Source organism: Salminus brasiliensis, chromosome 1 (assembly GCF_030463535.1).
Source record: "Salminus brasiliensis chromosome 1, fSalBra1.hap2, whole genome shotgun sequence".
Lineage (NCBI taxonomy): Eukaryota > Metazoa > Chordata > Actinopteri > Characiformes > Bryconidae > Salminus > Salminus brasiliensis.
The window spans coordinates 49,948,319-49,972,097 of NC_132878.1; the positions used below are offsets into that span (position 1 = coordinate 49,948,319).

General features: G+C 40.9%; 1 protein-coding gene across 1 annotated transcript; it reads left to right on the forward strand.

Moving 5' to 3' along the window:
- Window positions 1-15,387: 15,387 nt before the first annotated feature.
- stmn4 (stathmin-like 4) lies at window positions 15,388-22,155 on the forward strand. Its single transcript, XM_072681332.1, has 6 exons — window positions 15,388-15,523; window positions 17,890-17,955; window positions 18,136-18,231; window positions 18,649-18,854; window positions 18,938-19,129; window positions 21,007-22,155. Exons 2-6 carry the CDS (start codon window positions 17,943-17,945, stop codon window positions 21,064-21,066), a joined length of 567 nt encoding a protein of 188 aa, XP_072537433.1. The 5' UTR covers window positions 15,388-15,523; window positions 17,890-17,942; the 3' UTR covers window positions 21,067-22,155.
- The last annotated feature ends 1,624 nt before the right edge of the window (window positions 22,156-23,779 follow it).

Below are 23,779 nucleotides of genomic sequence, written 5' to 3' on the forward strand. Positions count from 1 at the left end.
CCCTTTCTAACGTACAGTGTAACATCAGTAAATCCACTAATCAAACTAAATAAACACCACCATGATTGTAGTGGTTGTTTCGGAATGAGCTGGGACTCACATTATGTGAGATGGAGGTTTCAGAATGAGCAGGCCTTATCCTGAAAGCCAAGATCAGCTTGTACATAGAATTCTCATCAAACCCATTGGCATTAATTGTTTGAGGTTTGAAAATGTGTATATGCTCACAAATCAAGTTTTTATGAATTGCTGTGGGGTCTTAAAAAGTTCACTAGAGAACAAAATCTGGTCTATTAGAAACCACTAAAGAAAATCTATTTTGTATACCGGTATAGTTTAACTCCTTAAAACACGTATTGCCCACCAGCGGGCCAAAAGTGTTATTACAAACTTCTATTACTGAAGAAAAGCTTTACCAGTTTGTACAGACGTCCCTGTAGTTACTGACTAATGCACATTAGTGTGTAATAAGCTTTGGAGTGTTAATGGCTTAATACAAAGCTTTTCAATATCAAGCATATAATCAGCATAACAATGTGAGTGAACTTAGAAGGAGTTTCCTTTTAGTGTGTAAAAAGCCCCTGATGAGCAGATGAGATCTACCTCTCTGAAGCATCTGAAAACAACTCCAAGGCTTATTACACACTAAGGCATATTACTCAGTAACAGTAACAAATGTACAGGGACATCTGTACAAACTGGTGGGGCTGTTCTCTGGTAATAGAAGTTTGTAATAACACTTTTGGTCTGCTGGCGGTCCATAGGCTATTTAAAGGGTCAATGAAATAAAGGTGCTAACATATAACAGATTTGCTTACATTTTTTTAAATTCCCATTTTTTCAGATTGAAATGAAAAAGAAGCCCCAGATTACATAGTAGCAGGTGTTTCTGCCTTGTTTTTTCTCTGTCCTGGTGAACAGCATGATGTTTCCAAGATCTTGTACCAGTCAAGATTATTAGGAGATGCTGCTTGCTGAATGTGCACAGTTTGATGAAGCATATTCATTTCATCCCACATTTGAATAAAAGGTCTTGCTTGGCCAAACAGCACAAATGATTCGACTATCCAGTACAAAGACTTTGAATGGATTTTCCCTGGTGAAGTTACAGAGCTATTTCAGAGCCAAGCAGCCAGTCATTTCCTCTGTGTACCCTGACTAAAGATTGCTGCTCTGTCTGCTTTGATTCAAATCCGGTCTCCTTCTGATATCCACTGCAATGTAATGGAAAGGGATATAGAGTGATGTCCAAAAGTCAGAAAAAAAGCCCTGTCCAATAACAGTTTTTCATAACAAATTATTCAAATTATCAGCAAATTTGTACATGTATTTCAGACAGAATTTTGGGCTCTGTATGGGCTCTACAAGCTTGTGCAAAAACCTCTGATAAGTAGATTAAGCCAGTAGAGTCATTTCCTCCTGAAATGCACTGTACCCTGAATAAAGGCCGCAGTTGTGTCTGATTTGATTCCAAGCCGGTCCCCTCTGGATAGCCACTGCAGTATATCAGAAAAGGATGTATGTGGTGAGTCTCAGGGCATTTGCTTTCCTCACACAGCAGCAGAACTTCACATATTAGACCAGGTTGATACAGAAGTCAAACCTTGTCCTCCCCAGTAGAGCATTCTTGTGTCTGCTGGTTCTGTTTTCTTGTCTTTCTGCTCTTTGCACTGGGCCTCTGCTGAGACACTACAGGCTCACCTTTTTTGATTTAGTGTGGTGCAGTATCTTATTACCCCCCCCCCCCCCCACCACCCCCCCTTTGCACACACATGGTATCCCAGGCTATGTGGAGGTCCTGGAAGCTAAGTGTAAACCCATAGATCTGTTTTTGATTAACCCCATTAAAAGGGCAGGGTCATGCAGGTCCATAGAGCAAGTCCGAGTCTCATTAAGAGTCCCTTGTGTCAGCTAAGATACTCCTGTTCTTCCAAGTGCCACCATTTATAAAAACAAGCCAAAACTGCACCAGTAAGGCCATATTTGGTGCTTTTTATTTTACTTACTTTTTATTAGCTAATTCTTGTTACAGCTGGCCTTCTTTAAGAACCAAATTCTCTTTAGGAGTGACTGACTATCTGTCAGAAAGCTAGCTGGGGAGCATTGCTAGTTTCACTAGATAATATGGGAGGAGTCTGTCAGAGGAAGGGAAATCAGACCACTTTGGGCAAGTTTTGAGCTAGAAGGGTCTAATAAGAGAAACTATGACTGAGAAATATGGCAAAAGTTACATGAAGAAGGTAGGGTGGAGGTTAAAGTTGGCATAGTTACCCCCTGTTCAAGATAAAGCAGATGTGTAAAACACAACTATAATAATAAACCTAGTGTCTGCAAGATCTACTGTAGAAAAGATCAGTGCCAAAATTTCCATCACAGTAAAACAGGGCTTTAGGGAGAGACTAACTCAGGTATTTCTGTATAATATGTGGGCTTAATGTTGCATTGATAATTATTAATCTATTATAGCTCAAATGTCTCAAATGTAGTTAAAGCATCATTATGTGAGAATTGGTATGGTTCCCCCCTACACTTGGGAAGTGAAATTCACACTTTGAGCCACTCTTAAATGACACAGGCATTTTTGGACAAGCTGAGAGATACAGGATCGTCACTGAAAGTGAAGGAAGTATGTGTCATATTACTGAACTTTACACAAATGTGATTCGGGTTACATAGCGTTGTAGGTGGCATGCCGAGGCTGAATAGCAACGATAGAGACGTTGCTCTCCTTGTTACAGGTCAGTGGAGCATGAATATGAACATTTTAAGGTAAAAATGCTATGTGATGCTGCTCTAAACCACTATGAGTTTTGTAATAGTGCAAACCCTGCAGTGGAAGTGGATGGAATTAGCAATGTTGTTGTATTTTCATGCAAGGAAATACTGCACCATAACACAAAACCATAAAATTACACAGAGCAAAGGGGTACCAGACTCAAGGGTAATGAGCCACTTTTGAGAAAGACTATAGGGGCTCTGCTGTGTAATGCATAAAAGCTATATAGTTCCTGAGCCGAATAGTGTCTTAGCTGAACCGAATCATCCTGAGTTAGAGCTAAATAGTAATACATCAATATATTCTTCACTGAGCTCCACCTAACAACTTTTTAAGTATTATTATAAGGTATAAGCATAACTACATAAAATCCCCCCAAATTCCTCCTGAAGAGTTTTCGAAGCGTCAGCATATTGAATAACTGAAGTGATGATGATAGCCCACATGGTCCCAGTCATTCCATTTCCTGTTGTATAAAATAAAAGAATTTCCTCTCTGCACTAGGTAGCAGAATCTAATGGACCCCGACAGCTAATACTGCACTGTGGTCATTTTTCTGTTTCCCAAGAGAACAGAGCAGCGAGGCTGCAGTAATCAGCCTTGCTATGAGACTGCAGTCTTACTGCCTGCGAATGAGCCTCCTGACATTACTGTGACAAAGAGGCTGGATGAACTTCATAATGTGGGATACATTGCCCACCTTTTCCTCCACAGAGCAATGACCAAGGGGTTTCATCTTGGTCCACCAAGTAGAGCTGTCTTTGGAGGCCTTTTTTTGTTTTGTTTTGTTTGGAAGCCCATTGCATGTAATGTTTTGGCAGTGTAATTACCCACATTTCAGCATGACTGTTCTACACTCGTAAAAATAAGGTTCTCTGAGGGAAGCCATAAAAGAAGCACTTTTGGTTCCATAGTAAAGCCTAATAGTATAAGGTATAGACTATATACTACTCTTAATAGTGCGGGTCTGGAAGGTTAGTACACTGAATATTAACATACCAACCCCTTTTCTACTAACAGGAAGTGAAGTGTTGCAAGTGCTCTTGCCGCCGTTTCACATTGCACATCATTGCACATCATCCACATCATGGGTACACATTTACTATACTACACCATCTAGGAAGTATTACACAGAAGTAGTAGTGCACAATGGGATGCATCCGAAGAGAAGAGGGTAAATAACCTTTTAGACCTTTAAAATGGTCATGAACCTTCACAAGGTTCTCGCAAGGTTTAGAACACAGTAGAAATGACCTTATAATAAAATTTATTTTTTGCAGAGATGAATGGCGGCATCCATTTAGAATTGCCAGAGCCTTTTACTCCAGCACAATATGTGGTGTAATTCCTTGCAAGACAACCAGACTTGTTTACACAGCTTTTCAATTCGGTTTTAAAGGTAAAATTAATTTGGGGCATGTATTTACCAAAATGAGATCCAGTCCTGTCCAATGTTTGCAAGGAACGTTGGTTTAGCATGTCCCATTGTAAACTAAACAAGCTAAAGTAAATGTCTTGGCCAATCAACTGTATCTAGGTTAAGGGAGGTTTGAAAATGGTTTAGATAATATATTGACACACACAAATCAGTAGTTATAATTTATTTGTATTTATTCTGATATAAGTGTTTTATAAATGCTGACTGCCCAGGTTAGCAAAGATTCTATCAAGCTAGGATTAACACGGATTTGCTTTCAGGAAACCGGGACCAGATAAATAGTGTCTTAAATATAATTCTCAGGTGCCTAAACCATTAACTGTACTGTGTGTAAACCTAGAAATGCAGATAAGCATAAACGCTCACTCTCTAATGCACTGACTATGCATTACAGCTGGACAGCTGTGTTCTCAGTAACACACGCTTACCAGAAGAGGGAGTGTAAGGTACCTCTAGAGACCAGTAACAGACACTGCAGAGGCTGTGATGATTTATAAAAGGCAGGCTTTCTCTAGTAGCAGGTTTCATCTCACCTCCCAGGTTGTGAATAAAGGCGAGTCATATCTGGCTCAGAAGCTGTGACTCAGATCAGCTTATTGGAGCTTTGCCTCCCTGCAGGACACAAGGCAGCACAGGCCAGGCCTGGAGAGAGGCAGAAAGAGGAGCACACATGGCAAGGGACAGTTTACAGTTCTTATTAGAATGATATGTTATATATTACATTTACACTAAATCAGTTTCAGGCATTTATGTTTTTATGTCTTGTTGATCTCTTGCGCTATACAAATAAATCTGATTTGATTTTCCCAACCACAACAGCCAACAAAGATTGAAGTATTTAATTAACAGAAAGATATTGGTATAATTTACCTTCTAACTACTATTGGCTTTTAAAACATTCAATTCAACAGTACTATCATACATTATACATTTATGATTACATATATACATATACACTTAACATATATACAAACCAGCCCTGGTTATTTTATATATATATTTTGTGTGTGTGTGTGTGTGTGTGTGTGTGTGTGTGTGTGTGTGTGTGTGTGTGATGTTTCATCACAGTATCAGTTTTTAAGCAGATAGACTGAGCACATCACTCCAGCATTTAGCATTTACAGCATGTACAGCACAGGTTTCATTGAGCAGTCACACTTAAACAATTCCTGAAAATCTCACTGTCACCCCTGCAGATAAATTACAGCTCGGTTTAAAAAAGATAAATCCTCAGGCTCCAGAGCGCTGATAATGAGGCCTGCTAAATAATATGATGCAGAAGAAACTGATCCTGGCATGTAAATGGAGCAGCAGGAGGTGCAGTGAACGGACTGAGGGGGTGAGATTGCAGTCTGTGGAATTGGTTCTTCTTGATATCCAAGAGTCTCTTGACATTCAAAAGTAAGATGAGCCTGTGACACGGGTAGGCATTATGAACATTATCCATGGTCTAATTTCAAAAAGCCTTTTTTTTGAGGGATCTGTTGGGGGCAGAGATATATAATAGCACTGCGTCAGTGATGCAAGGAAACTAGTACAGTTAAGTAACAGGGTAAAAATAGCCAAACAAATTTTTGTGAGGATGCACATATAAACCATCTGAAGCTACATTCTAAAAAAAAACCTTACGGGTTACTAAATGGTTCTTGGCTTCAAATTATTATTATTATTATATTATTATTATTATTTTTTGTTTGTTTTTACTATTGTCATGGAAAATATATGTTATTCACTTTTGTAAATGTTAAAAAATTTATAGTATGTAAATGTTGTATTTGAAATACACCATCCGCTGTGCAGTCCATTCAGTCCATGACTAAAAACTAGCTCCTATAAAAACAGCCTGTTTTGACTTGTGATAGTCAGAATAATCGCAAATGATTTACATACATCTGCATATTCAGCCTACAGCAGTCTAGCATCGCCTCTCGCCTGTTCACACTGAGGTTCTAATGAATGTTTCAGTCAAGGCTGCTTTTTTTTTGGGGGGGGGGCACAATACAGAGCAGCCAATCAAAACAGAGGTGATTTACATATATCAGAAAGGTATTTAAGGTGCAGCAACCAAACCAGCTCTGTTTAAGTCCAAGAAAAGGGGAAAAAACATATCATAGTCATTTATAAATAAATTACATCAGTTTTTGATGAAAAAACACACAAATGTCATAAACAAGGGAACATATTGGTAATTGCAGAGGGACGGGATTGTTGAGGATGAAATTACTTTGGGTTAGGTTACTTGTTTAGAGAGCAGATTGCTTCATTCTGCTAAATGTAGCTAATAACCTGGTCTGGCTAGTTACCTGTAGTTGCCACTATTACAAACAGATCACAAATACACCAGGCCATGAAAGCTAGCGGACTAGATTTAGCTAACTAGAGCAACCAAAGAATCAATCTTAAAACTATAACATACATATAAGCTAGTTTGTCAGCTAGCACAACATGTAAAGGGGAGGAAAACACGGACACACCTCAACATGGCCCCGAGTGCCATTGTATACACTTTCATTTTTATAAAATTCCTCAAAGATGACCTTACACATCTTCTTTCTAAAGAAACGTCTTGGCCTCTTCAGTGTTCAGAATGTAGGCCATGAGAGCAAAGAAGACGAGAAGCGGAAGTTAAAAGAGTGCTAAAAGAACACAAAAGGAAAGTTGTACATTTTCTCTCTCGCTGCCTCATCCTCGAGCGCAGTCCACTTGACCCGTAAACCACATCCTCCCAGCAGAGAGCATTACCGGTCACATTCCCTCATCTACTGCTTTATGTCTGTGACCCCAGAGGTTGAGTCATTCATTCTGCCCCCCCACAGTGTCATTATAATCCTGAGGTCACGTTCAGGGGAAGTCAAGCCTAACATCTGGAAAAGGTGTTTGGAAAGGCTTCCTTTGGTAAATGATAATGTTTTGGGGACTGAAGAGACAGGGCTGTAGATCAAAGCCAGAAGCAAATGGGATAGCAGTTTAGCTATGTATGACATACAAACATTGATAAATGAGTTTGCAATGAGATCAGGCTGATCAATGCATATTCATGAGGCACACCAACACAGTATCCAGTAACTCAAGAAGACATCAAAGTGGTTAGAGTGTGTACTTGTTCTGAAGGCGTACAAAATACAGTTTGAACATTTGTCATCCATAAGTGACAGTGGCAGCATTCACAGTAACATACGGTTCAGGTTTTATAAGGCAGGTTGAGCCTTATAAGGTCTTTTGCTCCCATATTATTAATAACTGGGGAAGGCGGGACACATTCTAAAGCTTTTTGCTAAACATAACAAATATGACAACCATAATAAAAATCATGTTTAGGCTTCGGCTAGTTGTGCTGCAATGCTTACATCAAGTACTTTAGCTCTTATTGTGAGTTGAATACACGATGGAAGACTACAGCCACTAGAGGAGTGATTACAGCTATTCAGTGAAAATTCTGTCTCTCATATACAACTACAAGAATGGACAAATATGATTGGTCAATCATAGAGAAAGTATTCAAAGTTTGATTGCTATTGGTGTATAAGAATTTGACCAAAAGAGTGTTTTTCCAGTTTAACCAACCTACTAAATTTTCTTTATTGCATTGTAAAGATTGTTATTCAGTAATTAGACAGTAAACAGTGCAACTGATTGGGATGGGTTTTAATGGGTTAAAAAGTAATTTTAACCCATATTAGCTTTGCTCTGCACTCCTCTGCTGTTTCCTGCTATAGTATGAGCACCACCACTACTGCTCCTACTACTATACCACTCCACTACTGCTGCTACTACTACACTACCCTACTTCATAGGCCCGATCTTTCACTCATTCTGATGCAGTCATGGCTGGCACAAGGCTGTGACCATGGCAACAAGAATATCGAGAGGAGAGAGCGTCTGGCATGTCAGCAGGTCCAAGACTTGAGGGAAAATAATGTGGTAATGTATCCACATGATAAAGAGTGTGAAACTAACTTTTTTGAAACACCAAAACTGTTGATCCGGTTTGCTAATTGATGCCCATCCTCTAGCACTAGCGTAGTGGCACAGTAGCACGTGTTGCAGTGGTACATAGAAGCAAGGGTTGCTGGGGTTTGACCACTGATAAGGATGAACTGCGTACTTACAAGGTGGACCAACAAAGGTGGTCTGCAGTGTACCTAAAAACCCCCAGCAATGCAACCTGATACATTTATACCACCACAACACACACTCCCGTACCCCACCATTAACACTGTTGTACTGAGAAAGGGCATCCAAGTAATGGGTCACCACAAATAGTATTTGGTCAGTGGTGGTCTGATGATGGTCTCTTTCCATTAATAGATGGGGTAGAGGGTAGCTGATATATTGTGCAGAGAGAGATGGGTTACGGTTAGCAGCTGTATATCTAGACCTAGAAAAACATGGCTAAGCATGGCTAGATTCTTTTCACTGGCCCCACAATGGGCCTTTACCTCAAGCCTTGAGTTTTCTCTCCAGTTGAATCATTACCAACTCCCTCCCACTAGTAAGGACCCAGTAACACAATGCTACCAGCATTAGAAGAGTATAGGTTAGCATGTTACATTAAACTAGCCACTGCATCTTTGAACTTCCATTAATGCAACATTACTAAACAGCTGAACACACTTAGAGGAGAACACTGCCAGTTCTGTTACATCAGCTAACCGATGCCTGCACTGGTTATCGTCACGCTGAGTGATGGAGGGGGTAAAAAGAGCCATCCTACTCACCCAAAGAGAGCAAAGCCAGATCCCTAGCCACAGATATCTCTGAAATGTTCTGTTTGAGCACTGCAGACTGTTTTATTGTTAAAATCTGAGGAAAAATGTTCATTTCTGTATGTCACCCCTACCCCCTAACTGGACCCAGACCCAGAGATGTCTTAAAAGCAAGAAGCATAAGGATCAGAGCCACTAGAGCTACATTGTGATTGCCAGATGATTGGGTCAGAGCAGCTCCAAAACATCAGGCAGGTCTTGTGGGGTGTTCCCAGTATGCAAAGGTCAGTACCTACCAAAAATGATCCAAGAAAGGACAACCGGTGAACCGCTGACAAGATCATGGGTACCTAAGGCTCACTGATGGACCCATGGAGGCCACACCTCACAACTTACAGGACTTAAAGGATCTGCTGATAACGTCTTTGTGGCCAGACACCACAGGACACCTTCAGAGGCCTTGTGCAGTCCATGCCTTGAATGGTCAGATCTGTTGTGGCAGCACAAAAGGGGCCTACTCAATATTAGTACCAATGTTATGGCTGATTTGTGAATATAGGTAATTGATAATGAATAACTTTACTTATTGACTGCAACTTTTTTTCAGTGTTGTTCAAAGTCTAGTCTCTTCAAGTCAGGTCAAGTCAAGTGGGTTTTATTGTCATTTCAACTACATACAGAGTACACAGTGAAACGAAACAACGTTCCTCCAGGACCATGGTGCAACATAGACAGTGCATACAAAACACAATGTGAGCTATTTATTAAAGTTCTTTTCAGGTCCAGTTTTGATTATTATTTTTAGTGTTATTGTCAGTGTGTGTGTGTGTGTGTGTGTATGGAGGAGGTATACAGTCATTTAAAGATGTTTGTGCCCAAGGCATGGTGAGACCACGGTTTATCCCTGTTTAGGTCGATACATTTCTGACCTAACGTACAGGTAGCAGTTGTGCTCTGTGTTTGCGATTTTGTTTACTGACTGATCAAAGGATTGGTCAGCAGTTAGCAGTTAGCATTCAGTAAGATTCCTCGACTTAATTACAAATCTCCATGGAAATAAAAATCCATTTCCTGCTCTTTAATCCTCTCATTGCTCTCTCTCTCTCTCTCTCTCTCTCTCTCTCTCTCTCAGTAGAAGATCATCTTTGATGCCTGTTATTGTTATGGTACTGTAATAATGGTGATTATCTCATATGTCTAATGAGGGGTGCGCTTGCGCTCAGTAAAACGGAGAAAAGGAGAGATGCACAAACAGCACTGATGACACCAAGTCTTTCTTCCAAGGATGACGCTGTGCTCCAGTTTCTTTGCTCTCTGTCTTTGTCCATTGTGAACTCTGAGCAGGAGGAGGGAGGGTGTCACTGCTTCCTGCATGTATCAGGAGCCCTTTTAATTGAATTCAAATATGCAATGCAATTTGCTTGCCACGATCAATAGGCGCGTGAGTGAAGTCAGTGTAAAGAGGGAGATGATGTCAGATTACTCTCATTGCTTCTACCTGAGTGAGTCATGTCTGGAATCTGCATGCTCTGCTGCAGGCTGAATACAAATTTTAGAGTGTGTGGGTAAGCTTCATACTTTTTCTGGATGGAAATGTGCTTTAGTTTGTGGGGAAAACCACAGAAAGAACACACCAACACCAACAACATGACCCCGTTTTCACACTTCTCCCGAATACATAAGTCCAGACCCAGGACCGATTCTGGGCTTGTTTGGGGAAGGGATTTAGTTGCTTTTGCACAGCAGAATTCCATAGGAACGTTACTTTTCTGCATGCATTTTTGCAAAATAATAGATTCATCTGTTTATCGTTGTTTATTGCTTTCCGTGGATTCAAACACTCAAACGGCAAAGGGCAGCCATTTCCTGCAGACATGGCATCTCACTGTGCAGGAGCACCTGCAAACGAGGAGTTGTTCTCGTAGGAGAATGCTTTTAGCCATGCAGGCCATAAGTTGAAGCAGTCACATAAAGAAATTACCCAATCATGCCACCCCATACGCAGCACTGGGAACGGATCACTTCCACACCTGCAGCGGATCTCACCAGAGTCTGCTTGAAGCATACCCCAGATCACCAGCTTCAGGAGGACCAGAGATTGATGCCTGGAAACAAGCGCGAAAACACCCTTAGTCACATCCGGTTAGTCCGACTGAAATAGGATTGCTTTGTGGGACGGTTGCTGTACTGAGCCGGAGTTTTAGTTGCCGAATGCATCTTCAACAGAGAGATGGATGCGTTTACACTATAATAAGATTACTATTGTAATCTCAGACCACCTCCTGAAGTGGGTTGAGTGAGGGGATTGGTATCTGGTTCAAATGAGTGTTTTGTGTGTTTATGCATTGTTGTGTGGCTTGGCCTCATGCAGATATAATCCTGATGCTCAAGATGCATAAGGTGATCAAGTGTAAATTGGGTCTATGATCTATCTGTTTATCCATCCATCTATCTATCTATCTATCTATCTATCTATCTATCTATCCCTCTACAAGTCTCTATCTATCTATCTATCTATCTATCTATCTATCTATCCCTCTACAACTCTATCTAGTTCTGAGAAGTCAGTTTTGGGGTTCAGTTGACTACACATTTTTGGCAATGAGCAACAGTGAGCATGCTTATGTGGCTTTGCAGTGTATATGACATCACTACCAATAATGTGGGCTGCTCTCATTTCCAGTCTGTGTTTAGCTCATTTACAGGACATGAGCCAGAGTTTATAGCCATGTTTAATCAGCTCTTAGTCCTTCCTGTAAAACTGGGAATATATTAAGGGCACTTAAGTGCAGTGGGACAGAAGGACAGGGACAATAGAACACAACCTCAACGTGAACCTGTCCTTCAAAAGCTCCATTTCCAGCCATCTCTGTCTCTGTCTCTGTCTCTCTCTCTCTCTCTCTCTCTCTCTCTCTCTCTGTCTCTCTCGCTCTCTCTTTCTCTACCCCCACATACACACACTGATAGAATTCATCTGGGTGACATCATCCAGGGTGTGTGAGAGCAGCTATGGAGCACATCAAAGAGGGGTTGCGTTTCTAACCTGCATGTCTGCATCATTTAACAGCCACCTCTACCCCCCCCTCACACACATACACACATACACACACACACACACACACACACAAACACACACACACACACACAAACACACACACATAATCATACACTTTCTCAATGTCCTGCTGTTCAATAAAAGCAGCAACTGGGAACAATATTGCAAGCAGATGAAATATAAAAACTTGAATAATCCCCAGTCTAACTAAATTAGACATTATTTCAAGCATGCAGCTTTTGAAATCTTCAACAAAACTGTCTACAATGAAAAAGCAAAAATGTGCTTTTTCTTCCAGCAGCGCAGACCCAGCCTTCGTCAGTATCTCACACCTCCATAAGAGTTAGACTAACTGGCTTTGCCAAGTGAGAGCAGAACAGCAAAACCGCCAATAACTGAAATGCAGCATAACTGTCTGAGACCTGTGTCACATTTAACTGAAGCTACATACACCGAGCTGCCACGCATAGCTTCATCTATATGTCCAAAAGTGTGCTGCTCATTCCAAATTCATTTCATGTGGCTATTAAGACTAGTTTATGCCCCAGTCTTCTGCAGTCTCTTCAGTCTCTACTCTCCTGGGAAGGCTTTACGCTGTTGCAGCATTTGCTGATTGCTTGACTGCATTCACACAAACACATTACCAGCTAGAGAAGAACATTATCAGAACTGTCAGCAATGTTTTTGTAAAAGGTTTTGGAAAGGTTAGCCTGTAGCATTACAGAAATAACAGTCTGAAAATGGTTGAATGTTCAATGTATTAGAACATTACTTATACAGTATTCTCAGTTACACAAAAACCTTAATGGAAACATTATAGAAACATCTGAAGTAATTTCCCCAGTACTAAAAATACAATAAATAAAATACAACACAATAAATGGAGTAATGACATAACTGAAATTTGGCAGAAGGACCATGCCCTAAACTTCTGGTCTCCTCCCTTTCTTCTAGCACTCACAACGCAAATGGGGGGTGGGGGTGGGAGGGAGTAGGGTCTTCCAGCATCTCAAGCAGAACACAGGAAAGCCAATCCGGACTCCAAGCCAAAGACATTCTGAGTCCACCCTCCCGTTCCATCTCAGAGCCTGGTCCACACTAGCAAAAACATTGATAAATCTGATACATAATCACACTGGTAAATAATATTTAATAATTGTGTTATAAAATTGGATTGAAGCATTTATTTAAACTGATGTTATACTGATAATGAATAATGGATGAATAATAAACAGTTAAAATAATGAACTTGCATTACTAAAATAGTGTGAAAAGCCTGTATTTAACTGTGAGAATAAACAAATTATTATTTTTTTTAAATCAAACTTTCCAAATGCTTACGTAATGTTCAACTAACCAAGAATTTCTAGCTGGGTTAACAAGGTCAGGTACAGTGTCAGAACAAGGTACTGTCCAGGTCAATTTTAGGTTCCCAAGGAACAAAAAATAAATGTGTTCCCCCAAGAGGAACATGGTACTACGAATAAGCTTTTAAAGAACAGCCATAGGAGGAAGGGGGATGTATTTTTTTAGTATTTTGTCACAATTAAATTCTTGGGGTAATGATATGACATATGGGGTAAATCCAAACTTTAAAAAATACATAACTGCAAAAAGATGGTACAATTATGGTCAATCAAGGTAATGAAGACCTACCCTTGTAGGGTATAATAATAAGAGGGCGTCTGAATACTTTTTTGGACATGCAGTGTTCATGCATGCACACTGGAGTTGCAAGTCAGCAGTGGTACCAACATGGTAGTATTTAAGAGGTATGTGCGGAGCTGGGGAATGTGTCACAAGCAGCAACACTTTGAATGTATGGCCCATTTTTGATGCTCACCTTGACCTTGCCAATACATTCAGCTAAACATCGGTTGTTAAATGGATGTTAAATGAGAACAGCTCTCGAATACGTCTTTATCTCTGCCAGCTGCTTCTTAATCTCAGAGAATCTCTGACACTGTTGCTGAGGGCATACATAAACAGGCTGTTTACCAGCATGTGTGTCAGTGTGGTGAATGTGGAGGTGGGTTTTGCCATGGGCACACAAAGCAAACAGGAATGAGCAATCATGCAAACTGAGCCACTTTCTCATAAGACAGTTCAATTCCATATATTATGTCCTTTATGTAGCAATTCGGGTTTATATTACTGTACGCTGAGTGCTGAATGCATACTGAGGACTCAATGGGGAAAAGCTGCTGTAAATAGAATGCAGTTTGTATAAGAGCTGAATTGCTGGGTCTGTGCAGTTGAAGGAAGCCACATGAGTACAGTGGCTGCAGTTCCACTTTCCTGTGTGCAGTCTTTCCTGCTACACACAATTTCTATTCAATAATTCAAATCATTTGTGAAGCACCCCTCCCTAGATCAGCACAGACCCTTACAGAGCAGCACAAAGAGTTAAACCGCCCACACCCCTTTCTTCTCTTCCACTGTCCAACTCTCCTGTCCTACTGTCTGCCTACCCCTCCCTCCCATCCCCTCTTTCTCCCCCTTGTCACCTTGTGCTTGCTTTCTTCAATTTGTCCCTTTTCTCCCTTTTGTCCCCTTATTTTCCTTCTTGTCTTCTTGCCCCCTCTCTCTCTCCTTCTTGTCCTTTTGTCCCCTTTCTCTCCCTCTTGTCCTCATGTCCCCACTCTCTCCCCCTCTTGTGAACATGTCATCTCTCCCTTTTTGTCATTTTATCCCCAATCTACTCCCTCTACCCCTCTGGTCTCCTCACTCCCCCTCTTGTCCAATCTCTTCCTGTCTCCTTCCTGTCTCTTCTGTCCTTCTTGTCCTCGTGTCCCTCTCTCCATTTTGTCAGCATGTCTCTGCTTTCTGTCTTTTGTTCTCTTGTCCTTTCTTTCTTCTAGTCCTCTTGTACCCTCGCCACCCTCTCTCTTTTTTTCGTCATTTTGTTCCCCTTTCCATTTTGTCCTCATCTCCCTGATATCTCCATTTTGTCCTCACGTTCCCAGTCAACCTGTCATCTCTCCCTTCTTGTCACTGTGTCCCCACTCTCACCCTCTGGTCCTCCAGTCTCCTCATTCGCCCTCTTGTTTTGTTTTGTTTTTTGTCCCTTCTGTCTCTTCATCTCTCTCTCACACCCACTGTCTCTCCTTTCTATCCTGCTACCTCTGTCTTTCTTGCCTTCCCTCCCACACTCTATTGCTCTGTTCCTCTCCCTCTGTTTCTCCCTCTCTCTTGATATGTATATATATACAAACACATAAAAACCCCTTATAAAACATACACCATATATTTCATATTAATATATACACATGTACCATGTATTTCTTTCTATCCTTCTCTCACCCCCACCATCTCTCATCTCCATCCTCTAAAGCAGAGATGCTGGCTCCACCAATGGCAGCACAGGGTGGTGATGTCATGGTTTAGGAGTGGTACTGCTGCCGATGCTGCTGAGCTCCTGTATCCGAGGAGCAGCAGACACTGAGGGAAAGCACTAAAGAGAGAGCGAGAGAGGCAGAGAGAGCGAGTGAGAGAGAGCAAAAGAGAGAGAGAGGGATAAGGACTACATACATTTCCATAGAAAGGGGGTAAGTCTGCATTGCATCTACAGCTGAGAGGAGTTCTTACATCGAGCTGTTTCGACCTCCTTTGTCTTTGCTTTGCACTGATCTATAAAAGACTTTGGCTGTAGGACTGATGCACTGCATTGGCGCTTAAGAAGAACTCAGTGACCGCTCGTGGCCTGTTTTCATTGGTCAGCAGTGATGCATGCAGTTGCAGTGTGTAGGTTATGTAAAAGTAAATGCTTGTGTAAAAGCCAGAGTGTACATTTGAGGACCTGTGTGGTAAGACGTAATGTATGTAATCAGGAGATGTCAAAGTGTGGTCAATGTAAACAAACTACCACCCTGATGTGCCTGTTATATTTATTTAGGGTTTATATATTAGGAGGATGAAACTGATTCTTGAGAACAAGTTATGGTCAAATATGGTCAAACCCCAAAATTACAACAAAAAATTGAGCAATATTTTGGCCTCATTTTTCAACCGATTCCAGATATTGCTTGCAATGTGAAGTTGTGACACGGTTAACCTCTAGGGGAATAACCTCTTCTTGCCATACCATTGACAAACTGTAAATAATCAGCCACGTCTGCAGGATGTGGGTATTGATCAGAGCATTGGGTGTGTGTTTGGGAGGTTGGACAAGGTTAGAGTGTGTATGTGTGCGTGTGTAATTGGGTATGACAATGCAGGCAAACCACAGAAAAACACATCTAACCTACCAAAGAAGATCTGTCAAATGTTCAGTTAAACCAGGTTAAATTTAGGATTAGGCTTAGTGTTATAAAAGTTACCTGGTACTGTAAAAATGCTGTGTATGAATATAACCATATATATATATATATATATATATATATATATATATATATATATATATATATATATATATATGAGACATATATATGAACATGCACAGTGACAAGCCTTAAAAACAAACGGATATGTGTTTGTTTGTGTATTGGGGTAACGGGGCAGGGTCGCTCTCTGAGTGGTTTCTGTCTGCAGGGAGCATGTCACCATTACCCGTAATTACGTGGTGAGGCACGGTGGCCGCCCATGGCTCGCGAGCGTTTCATGGATTGGCATATTCTCTGCGTGTCAAACAGGCCATGCCGCTTGCTTTCATTAAGCTTTAATGCCTGCTGTGAAATCCCATTTAGAGCCGATATCACAGAGGGAGGCTTATTTGTGTTCCTGCGTACTTTCAGGCCCTCCATCAACAGGACAGTGTAAACATTGCGGAGGCCACATCCCAGTGTCGCTCTTGCACCAAGTATCAGCTCAAAATCACAATGGGGCCAGTCATTCTCAGACAGGCGGCATCTGTTTGATGGGGAACATAAAAGCCCACTGTAGTGTTAGCACTTCAGTGCCACTTTGAGTAAGATATTCATTTTAACCTGATAAAACAAGGTAAATGCGAGGTAGTTTCTTGAAATTTCATATTTTTCTTTTATGTTTTATTATATGGTAATACAACTTAAAAGAAAAATATGAAATTTCATTTTCACTTTGAGAAATATGGTTAGTCACATAGCTCTATGTATTCATTTAACTTTAAAAGCCATTGGTCAGAAATCTTAAAAATTCTTTTAAGGAGATATCATTAACCAATTTATGTCATTTTAATGCAGCAACATGATCAAAAAGTACTGAAAAGCATGGCTGTATGTTTATATCTGTTGGCCTAGGAGGAATACACTGATGTTTCAATAATAATAATAAAAAAATCAGCTAAACATGCCTAAACGAGAACACTGCAGTTAACTGCCAATTCTGTTAGATCAGCTATTAGACATCCAAACCACACAGCATCACACAGAGTGATGGAGGAAAGGGAGGGGCATCTACTCACCCAGAGAGAGCATGGCCAATAGGTTCTCTGTGACTCCTGGCCACAGATGGCTGTGGCATCACTGGAAAATTGAACTGACAATCTCTCGATAAGAAGGCCAGCACTTAGACGGTTGCGCCACTCAGCAGCTTTTAACATTTTTAAACAAAATTGGAAGTAATTGCGATTGCATGCTTGTTTTTAATGAATCAGCCCAATTAGTCAGAGATCAATTCTTGTTAGAATGAGTGCTGCGGAGTGATGTGAATTATACCTAGGGTCATGCTGTGTGGGAATACAACATTTTAAATGAAAACAAACAAACTAACAAGCAGATTTGATTTGAAAATATGATTTGGTCTATGTATTGTCCTTTAGTGATTAAAGACCTTAGATAACCTAATGGTCGGTTTCAGCTTGTGTGCTGACAGCAGATTTTCCTTGCTTGGGGTAAGCTGACACTTGTGTGCCCTTACTGAAGCGGATGCAGAAGGTCATGATGTGATCTGCATCTCTTTCTCTCTCTCTCTCTCTCTCTCTCTCTCTCTCTCATAGGAAATAGCTTAGAACGGGCTCCTTACTGAGAGTGAGAAAGAAGAACAGACAGAATGACCCTGACAGGTATGTTTCCACACAGAAATCACTTGACATCTTTATCTTAATGACCTAAAAGGTTTTAAATTACATTCTGACAACACAAGATATTATGAGCTGTTACCATTTAGCCATATTGACAGGTCTACTGAAATGATTCTTTTGTAGCTTTTCATATTATGTGCCTTTCCTGCCTATACCCCACAGCGTACCTAAACAAACTGAAGGAGCTCCCTCTGGTGTCACGCTTCTGCTCCTGCATCAACAACATCCCTGCAGACCAGCTAGCGTACAAGGCCGAAGGTAGGCAGGAGATTATAGAGACTACTGCCAGACTTGGACGGCCAACCTTAGACGGTCAGATGTTGCTGCTGACTAATGTCTACAAATTTTAGCTGATCCACATGGATTTAGAGCTTGATCAATGTTCCTTTAGGAATAGTCCAATCTACACAATTGCCCCATCGTACCAAGACATTGATGCCTTGAATTACAATTGAAATAGTGAGTCTAATTTGAACCTTCCTTAAGAGCATCAGCTTTTTGAGACATACCAAAAGCAAAAGTCATGTAAAGTGTCCTACAGCAATTTTGTGCTGATTTAGGCTTATTCTTAGCATTATTTTAGGTAATGTGGTGGAAACTATCCTGTTTAGCAACATTTAATGCGTATCTGAATACTGAATCCTGATCATTGTAAGTACACTGCTCCTCTCCTAGATGCTGTGGACCTCAACTGGTGCGAGATCAAAGACGTGGAGGTGATTGAGTTGAACAAGCGAGCCTCTGGTCAGGCTTTTGAGGTGATCCTGAAGCCCCCGTCGTTCGATGGCGTACCCGAACTGAACACCTCCATGCCCCACCGCAAGGACCCCTCACTTGAGGAGATCCAGAAGAAGCTGGAGGCTGCCGAGGAGAGACGAAAGGTTGGAATTTGCATGTTTTCAACATACACATTACTTAATGCCCAGAATAGTAAAGAGACCTGACACACATTGCCTTCATCCAGTGCCAGGAGGCCGAGCTGCTGAAGCACCTGGCAGAGAAAAGAGAGCACGAGAGGGAGGTCATCCAGAAGGCCTTTGAGGAGAACAACAACTTCATCAAGAACGCCAAGGAGAAGCTGGAGCAAAAAATGGAGGCCAACAAGGAGAACCGCGAGGCCCTGCTGGCAGCCATGCTGGAGAGGCTTCAAGAAAAGGTAACATTTTACTCGTTTTATTCAATATATAACAACACTGGCCACTAAATTAGAAACACAAGCCTTGTAGATCCATGTTGCTGGGATGCAGTTAGAGAATGAAACTCCTCTGTTGAAGTGCAATTGGTGCTTGTCATGCTTTAGCCCTTTGTCCTGGTCAATTCTGACCACAGAGCATCTCTTACCTGAATAACTTGCTTGACAGACCTGCTTGATTCAAGGATTCAAGGATTCAAGGATTCAAGGAGACTTTATTGTCATTCGCATCACATGTGGTACATGGGGTGGAACGAAATTGTGGTACCCAAGGACCCAGTTTTACCCAGACAGCAGTACTTAAATAAATAAAATATACATAAATATATAAAAATATATGTAAAAATGAAAATAAAATACAGAGAGAAGTAAATGGAGAAGGTAGATACACTCATAACAGCCCTGCACCACTATGCCAGTGTCACTGCTGTGTTGAGAACGGTCTCCCACCAAATGAATATTTAATCAGCATCTGTTCTGTGCCCAGAAACTGAGCTATAGCAATTTTGTGCTGAATTAGACTTGCAGTTAAACCCCTTGAACAGCCTATGGCCTGCCCGCGGACCATACCAAGGATAGTACCACCAGTTTGTACAGAAGTCCCTGTAGTTGCTGGAAAATACACCTTAGTGTGTAATAAGCCTTGCTGTGTTAAGGGGTTAAACTCATTATGATGTTTTGGGCAAACGATCCCATTAAGCAATATTTAATGAAGGATTCAATTCCTTGTTAGTACACTGCCCCTCTCTTAGAAGGCAGCTCATAGGCTACAGTGAGTAATACTACAAAAAAAAATCTTATAGAAATTCAGAGTAATCTCATAGACATTAAGTAATGTTGAAGTACGGACTCTGGGGTGGTCAGTGCATTATTCTGACAACATCTGCAGCTTAAATTGACGATTTTTTGGACAGCTTTTTGATCTGCTACACGTCCTTTCAGAACCACAAAGATGAGATGTGTGAGATGTTTGTTTATGAAGGTGGTTTTGGTGGTTTTGAACTTCCAATTGTAAGCCTTCTTCCTACGTGGATTATCTTATATCTAATCTGGCCACTATATTAGAAACACAAGCCTGGCAGATCCACTTTGCTGGGATGCAGTTAGAAACTGTAGCTCATCTGTTGAAGTGCAATTGTTGCTTGTCATGCTTTAGCCCTTTGTCCAGGTCAAGTTTGACCACAGAACATCTCTTACCTGAATAATGCTTGATACACTCATAACAGCCCCACACCACTATGCCAGTGTCACTGCTGTGTTGAGAATGGTCCCCCACCAAATGAATATTTAATCAGCGTCTGTTCTGTGCCCGGAAACTGAGCTATAGCAATTTCGTGCTGAATTAGGCTTGCTGTTAAACCCCTTAAACAGCCTGTGGTTTTGAACTCCAGATTATAAGCCTTCTTCCTACGTGGATTATCTTATATCTAATCTCCTCAGAAGCATCTACTGAAAATTAATAACTTAATATCTAATGAGGTATATAAGGATTTTGCTAAATATTCTTTACAGAACCTTGCAAAGAACTATTTAACCAGGCAAAGAACCATTCAAGCATCCAAATAGTCCCTTTTTGAAGGATGTAGCTGGAGCTCATAAAGCAGTAGTGAGTGGAATATCTCTAGAATATCTGTAGTATTCCTCCCACGTATGTAGACGCATACTGGCATTTGTTTAATGACCCACAGGTTGCTCTCCCTGCATATGTAATTACAATAAATATTGCCATAATTGCAAAATTTGTTGTTGTGCTCTTTACTTTCAGCTGCCTTAGTTATCCTCCAACCTCCAGTTTGTGAATGAATATTGAATAAGCCAGGACTGTTGTTCTATGCTTTTAGGACAAGCACGCTGAAGAAGTGAGGAAGAATAAAGAGCTGAAGGAGGAAGCTTGTCGGTAAAGGAGTCGGCAGAGGAGGACTGCTTTGGCTCGCCAAAGGAAAATGAAAAAAATATATCCGATTGGGAGACTGAAAGCAGGAAAATGAAGGAAGGATGACATAATGGAGAGTAGTGGACAATGCCATTGACAATTTGAAACACACTAAATCTTTTCTGTGGGGTTTAAGAATGTCAAAATGAAATAATGTATTGAAAAAAAGACCAAACGATGCCTGTTTCTTTTTGTTGTTTTTTTTGTCTGGATGGCAATGCAAGGTGCACCCAAGTTCTAGTGTCAAAGTGTGGCCAAACTACTGTTAACTAAGCTGATGGTGTAGAGGACAGGTGAATAGAAAAACTGAGGAGATTCTTACACCCACAGCTAAGGCAAGTAGGATAGAGATGTTAACCCGAAAGGAGCAGGATTCACACCTCATAATAAGCTTTTCTTCTTCTAAAGTGTAAGCTGTGCATGTTGATTCACAGATCAATCACTGGAGAATGAACACACGCCCTTTCCAGTAAAATGCATCATCATGCATCAAGGGATTTGTTCACATTGCCTTTGTCCTCTAAGGAGCATTAAGTTATGATAATGCATTTTGTGAGACTTCTTCTTTTACCATGATAATTACTATAACACCCATAGCTACCAGCCTGGTAACACACAGTTAACTGAAGCTAATCTAAGCACAATCCAAAAGCACATAGCTAACAGCCTTTTCTTTGCGTCATGCCCGAACGACAGGTGAAAATAGATCACGCCACGGCAAGGATGTGGCGCAAGGACGTGGTCAGGGAGGCTGAGAAGTTGCCTCAGCATCAGATAGAAATGGTGCACTTTGTTTTGGCATGAAATTGTGTTTTATTCTATGCGTCAGTTGTGTTCATGACTTGTACCTGTTAACTGCGAAGAGACTGAAAAGTGACTACTTATTTGTGTTCAAAACCTCAAGAAATTGACGTCTGCGATGCAAATGGATGTGGATTGGTCAGGAGGCACATATGTATATAAAGGACCCCACCCGCTGCCTATGTTTGTGGTTGCCCTAAAGACTAAACGGTCTCTGTTTTGACATGGTCAGTAAAATCTTCTCTTGACTAAACAACCAATTTGTGATTTGTGTCTTTTTCGTTTGACCTAGATCGTTCCATGCCAAATGGTGTCAAACTAATGAGGCAATGGGATCGGGAAGGTTTTAAGCAAAGTCACTGGAGTAGCTAGTTTGTCAGTAAAGTGTCATGAAAAGTGGCTAGCAATCCTCACAATAAACAGTACTGGACAAGAGTTGGAACACATCTTTTCAAAGCTTTCCAAAGTTGTCCACATTTTAATTATGGATAGGGTAAACATTAGCACTATATGTCCAAAAGTATATGTCCAGACACCTCTTATAAATAGATACATCAGCTACTTTCTTGTTTGTATAATGTCCAGAATGGCCTTATACAAATAGGATGCTCTGGAGCAACTGTACCTTAGCCTACTAAAGTCACCATTGACAAGAATCCACTGGAGCACTTATTCTCAAACCTCAGGGACGCACAGGCATGTTTTCCTCCAACCGATAAGGCAAAAATCCAACTGAGGACTGGATTGAGAACCACTGGGCTACAGAGATATAAAGAGAGGTATTGTAGAGCATTAAGAACTGCGTTCTCTGGAGTCGTCAGACATCACTGGATAAATAATACATTTGGCATTAGTTGGAGTGGGGTTTGTGATCCATAGCTAATAACTAACCTCCCTAATGCTCTGGTGGCTGAATGCAATCAAATCCTTGCATTAATGTTCCAACACCTAGCATTAAACCTTCCCAGAAAAGTAGCAGCAGTTACTGCAGCGAAATAGGGAGACGTCCTCACTGTTGATACTGTAGATTTCGGAAGAAGGGTTGGATGAGCAGGTGTCTACAAACTTTTGACCTTTTATTACACCCTAAGGATTACAAATCAGTGAATACATGCTAAGTAATGCAAACTGGCTGAGTAGTTCCTAAATCATAACAGTAGAAACCATTGGAAGGTCAGGAACCATCAGTAGTCCTGAGGAGTATAAGTGATTAATACGTAAAGCAAGTAATCAAAGTGGTTCGCTGTAAAATGCTCCATTCTAGAGAGAGAATCAGAGAATTTAAAGACTCTGAAGTCTGACTGATGCCTGAGAGTCTGGCAGAGTGGCAGAGAAATACACTGCAGGGCAGATTTACCATCACTTGTCCATTATGAACATCACATATGAACTATGAAGATGTGTGAATAGGTGAATAGGGTGGGTAGTAAATAAAATGACTGTACTGGTATTCTAGACATTGTGATCCCTAATTTTTATCACCACCACTGTACATAAATCCAAGAAGGTATGTTTCTCTACAATTTCACATACCCCCAGCACTCTGAATGACTGCATACATCTCATCCACTGAATTAAGCAGAAATGTTGAAACCATCAATACAGAGGTCTTCAAAGAGGCAAGCGGTTCCTCTATGTCATTGCTCTAAAGAAACCAGTTGAGACCTAGGTTCTAACAGTGCATTACCCTTTGTCTTGATGCAGTTTTATACACTTTTTGAGTAGGGATGTTTTTCCAAAAATCCTGAAACGGTTTCACAATATGCTGACAGCACACTGCTGTCCAAATGATTGACTGGCAATAAATACAGTAAGATATATATGAAGAAGGCTTGCTCTGTTACTTTAAACAGTGGAACACTGTGGCAGAAACAGCCATA

What these genes read in the sequence shown, in the direction of transcription:
- stmn4 (XM_072681332.1), top strand. An exon ending in GCTAGCGTACAAGGCCGAAG is followed by an intron (nt 18,232 to 18,648) that starts GTAGGCAGGAGA and finishes CTCCTCTCCTAG; the next exon opens with ATGCTGTGGACCTCAACTGG. An exon ending in CTGCCGAGGAGAGACGAAAG is followed by an intron (nt 18,855 to 18,937) that starts GTTGGAATTTGC and finishes GCCTTCATCCAG; the next exon opens with TGCCAGGAGGCCGAGCTGCT.